Source organism: Pseudopipra pipra, chromosome 20 (genome assembly GCF_036250125.1).
Source record: "Pseudopipra pipra isolate bDixPip1 chromosome 20, bDixPip1.hap1, whole genome shotgun sequence".
NCBI classification, from domain to species: domain Eukaryota; kingdom Metazoa; phylum Chordata; class Aves; order Passeriformes; family Pipridae; genus Pseudopipra; species Pseudopipra pipra.
Genome location: NC_087568.1, coordinates 10,886,084 through 10,889,638, shown reverse-complemented (window position 1 = coordinate 10,889,638; position 3,555 = coordinate 10,886,084). Strand labels below are relative to the sequence as shown.

General features: G+C 63.6%; 1 protein-coding gene across 1 annotated transcript; it reads right to left on the bottom strand.

The window, feature by feature from the left end:
• Nucleotides 1–738: 738 nt before the first annotated feature.
• Nucleotides 739–2,999, bottom strand: RNF208 (ring finger protein 208). The gene has a single exon (XM_064677273.1). It carries the CDS (start codon nt 2,997–2,999, stop codon nt 2,202–2,204), a length of 798 nt encoding a protein of 265 aa, XP_064533343.1. The 3' UTR covers nt 739–2,201.
• Nucleotides 3,000–3,555: the final 556 nt, after the last annotated feature.

Sequence of the window (3,555 nt, the reverse complement as noted above, 5' to 3'; positions counted from 1 at the left end):
GCCCCTGGAGAAGGGAAATACGGGGCCCAGTACTGGGCCAGTGGGGCTGTGCCTGCACAGAGACCCTCACTGTGCACACACACACAGCCTCCAGCGTGCACGTGCACACACCAGCCCGTGTGCTCAGCTCACACCTCGGGAACCGCTGTGTCCTGGGAGTGTCCTCCCAGCAGCTCCTGCTGCAAATTCCTGCCTCTTCCAGAGGGGGAGCTGCCATCCTGGTGACCCCTGGGTCCACTGGGGGCAGGCAGCAGGTGTTCCCCACCGATGCCATTGGCCAGTGCTGCTGGGTGCACAGCAGCCCCCAGGGCAGTCCCTGTGTGCCCCCAGAGAGGGGCTGAGACAGCCCAGCACTGCCCATGTCCCTGCCCGGCTCCCTCCGACACCATGTGCCACCTGGCATACCCTCACCTCGGTATCCCACATCACTCAGGGAGAAAGGGGCATCCAGCAGGTGTTTGAGAGCCCTTGGTGTGGCTGGGGACCACTCGCCAAGGTGGGCAGGGTCCCCCACGGTGCCCATCCACGTGCGGTGGGACCAGGAACTGGGCAGGGAGGGGACACGACTGCACCAGAGCCGAGAACCAGGTTTGAGGAAGAGGTGTTGGCCCAGGGGAAAGCCCTAACCCTGGGTATCTCCCCCAGCTTGCCCGAGATGGAACAGGGCCAGGGTGCAGCATCCTGGTGTGTCCCCCACTGCTGCCCGCAGCGACGCTGCCCCAAGACTCCGGCTCGCTGTTCGTTCCAATATAATCTTTATTGGGGAGACTGATGGAGGTCAGAACAAGGCCGGGTATAAAACATGATCATGGTCACAACCAGCAGCGGGAGGCATTGGCAGAGCAACACAGAGACAGTACCGGCCCCGTTCTGCACCAGGGGGTGGTCCCGGGGCTGTGCCGGCAGCAAGGCCCGCTCCCTCGGGGCGGGCAGGGGGATGGTCTGGCCCCTCTCCCTGGGTGGATGCTGAGCTTTGGCCAGTGCCAGGGGCTGCTCTTTCCTCCAGGATGCAGGGTTCTGGGCCCCCTCTGGCTCGCTCAGCCCCCGTGCTCCGGGGCTGGCTGGCATGTGCCCCTGGTGTGCTGGGTTGTGGTGCTCAGCCCCGTGGGAGCACCCACAAATTATGGCTTTTTCTTTATTTTTTTTGCTTTTTTGGCAGCAAACTTACTCCTCTGGATGCTCTGGAGAAAGCAAGACTGTGCACAGGGGGCTGCTGCCCTGCCAGCCCCTCCGCACAGGGGTCACATCAGAGATGCTGCTCCAGGGAAGGGACTGTGGGCAGGAGCCAGACCTCAGTCCCCCTGCCTAGCCAAATCCCCTCACTGGACCAAGCAATTTGGGATACCGGACCCCATGCCATCCCCAGGAGCCATCTCACAGGGCATCAGTGTGGGTCTCAGGTGGAGCAGCAGAGAACGGGCACAGCTCAATGCCTTTGTGAACACATAATGGGCTGGGATGGGGCAGCTGGGGATGGATGGGGAAAAAACAAGAATCCTCCAAAACGAGGACAAAGTGGAGCTTTCCTCAAGGGCCTGTGGAGGAAACGGGCCGCGTGTCTGCTGGCATCCGAGGGGCCGGTGCGGCGGCTTGGCGTGGCTACTGAGACTCGGCGCTTGGCGGCGTGGCCACTGAGATGAAAGCTTTGGCAAATAACTTACAGAGACGGGGGGAGGAGGGGGCAGCTGGGGACCTGTCCTCGCTTCCTGTGCTGGGAGGGTGGCCCAGTGTGGCATCGTGCACCTCCAGGGCTCCTTGTGCTGCTGCTGCCGGCCGTGGGGCGATGGGGAGGGTGTCACCCCAGATGGGACCCAGCGTCCACTCTCAGGAGAGCTGGGGAGAGAGGAGGGAGAGGTGCCTGGGGAAGGAGCACGGCGAGGTGCTCGATGCACAGCAGGAGCACCCACTGCAGAGCCAGGGGGAGCTGGAGCCCCTGGATGTGCTGGTAGATGTGCTCCCCATCCCAGTGTCCCTCACCCTGGGCACCACCGGTGTGTTGGGGGCTGCTGCCAGGTCCCAGCATCCCCATCACCTCCCAGCAGTGCTAGCGAGGACGCTGGTCCCATGTCCTTGGCTGTGACGAGTGTCAGAGCTTTCCCTGGCTGTGCCACTGGCAAAGAGGGGACTGGGGACCAGTCGTGGTGCTGCGCCGAGCTCTCCCACCCGCTGTGTGCCAGGAGGTGCGGGCAGGGGCGCAGGGCTCACATGATGGTGCAGGAGGACAGCGGGTTCCGGATGTGGCAGGTGCAGGCAGCCCCACAGTACTGGCGGAAGGTCTGGTAGCAGCTGCGGTCGGTGTCGCTGCTCCACTGGACAGGGTTGGCAGCCAGAGCCTCGGCCGGCAGTCTGTTCAGGATACTGGTGTTGACAGCCAGCGCTGCCAGCCCGTAGTCGGTGAAGAGGACGGTCTCCCTCTTGCAGGTGGGGCAGGAGATGAACTTGTACTTGGGGCAGGACTCGTAGAGGATCTGCAGGCACTCCTCGCACACCGAGTGCAGGCAGGAGAGGATGCGGGGCCGCTTGTTGGTGAAGTTGTACATGTGGCCGCAGGTGGGGCACTCCAGGGGCTCGCAGGGCGTCGAGGGGTGCAGCACGTACTGGTTGACGATCACCTCGTCCGACGGGGGCTGCCGGTGGTAGCAGACCTCGGAGCTGCCCTTCCGCTGGCTCTGGTACCCGCGCTCTCGCCGTGGCAGGGGGGGAGTCCGGGGCAGCGGCAGGGGGCCGGGGGTGGCATCCAGGGCGGGGATGTCCCCGCACGCCTGGTTGACGATGATCTCGGACTCGGAGGGCCACGCACGCTTGGCCACAAGGGGCGGCTCGCGGCGCGGGGCCGGCGCGTAGCGTGGCTGCGACGCCTGCAGCTCCGAAAACTTCTCCGGGTGGATGATTTTCATCGCCTCCATTTTAATGATGACCTGTTGCCCTTTCAGACACGACATGAGTATCGTTTTCACATTACTGTCCACTGCTCTGGGGTCTCCGAGGGACGCCTGCATGAGGCTAAAACATGCTGGCAGCCTGCTGAGCTTTCAATCTCGGTCTGGCAGCGGAGCAGAAGCACGGGGAGCAGCTGCTGGCGCGGGAGAGCATCCTGGGGACACGGGGCAGCACCAGAGGGCCCCACGCCCCTCTTCTCCAGCCAGCCCTGAGGGTGCCAGGTGTGAGGCCGGGGCAGGCAGGGGAAGGCAGGGCTCAGAGTGGCATCCTGCCTGCCTTGCAGGATGCTCTTGGGCGGGCGATCAAAGTGTCAGCTCCCTGCAGCCTCTCTGGGATGTTATGGTGACATTGGCAGTCACTCAGCAGCCCTCCTCAGTCACACAGCAGCCCTCCTCTTTGCCTTCGCTGCCACTTCCCGCCAGATCAGTTGCAGTCAGGAACAGTAATCTGGGGATGGTGATGCCGGACACTGCCCGGGGCAGGTGAATCCAGGGAGGGTCTCACAGGAACCAGAGGCAGCTCTCAGTTTGCCCCAGCCCAGCCTTTATTCCTGTTTACTCGAGGTGGGATCCTCGTGGCGCTGAGGAATGTGTTTGCAAATTCCTTTGCTCTGAC

Bases quoted from the DNA above. Each gene is read 5' to 3' on its own strand.
- RNF208 (XM_064677273.1), bottom strand. From the start codon at position 2,999: ATGCAGGCGTCCCTCGGAGACCCCAGAGCAGTGGACAGTAATGTGAAA.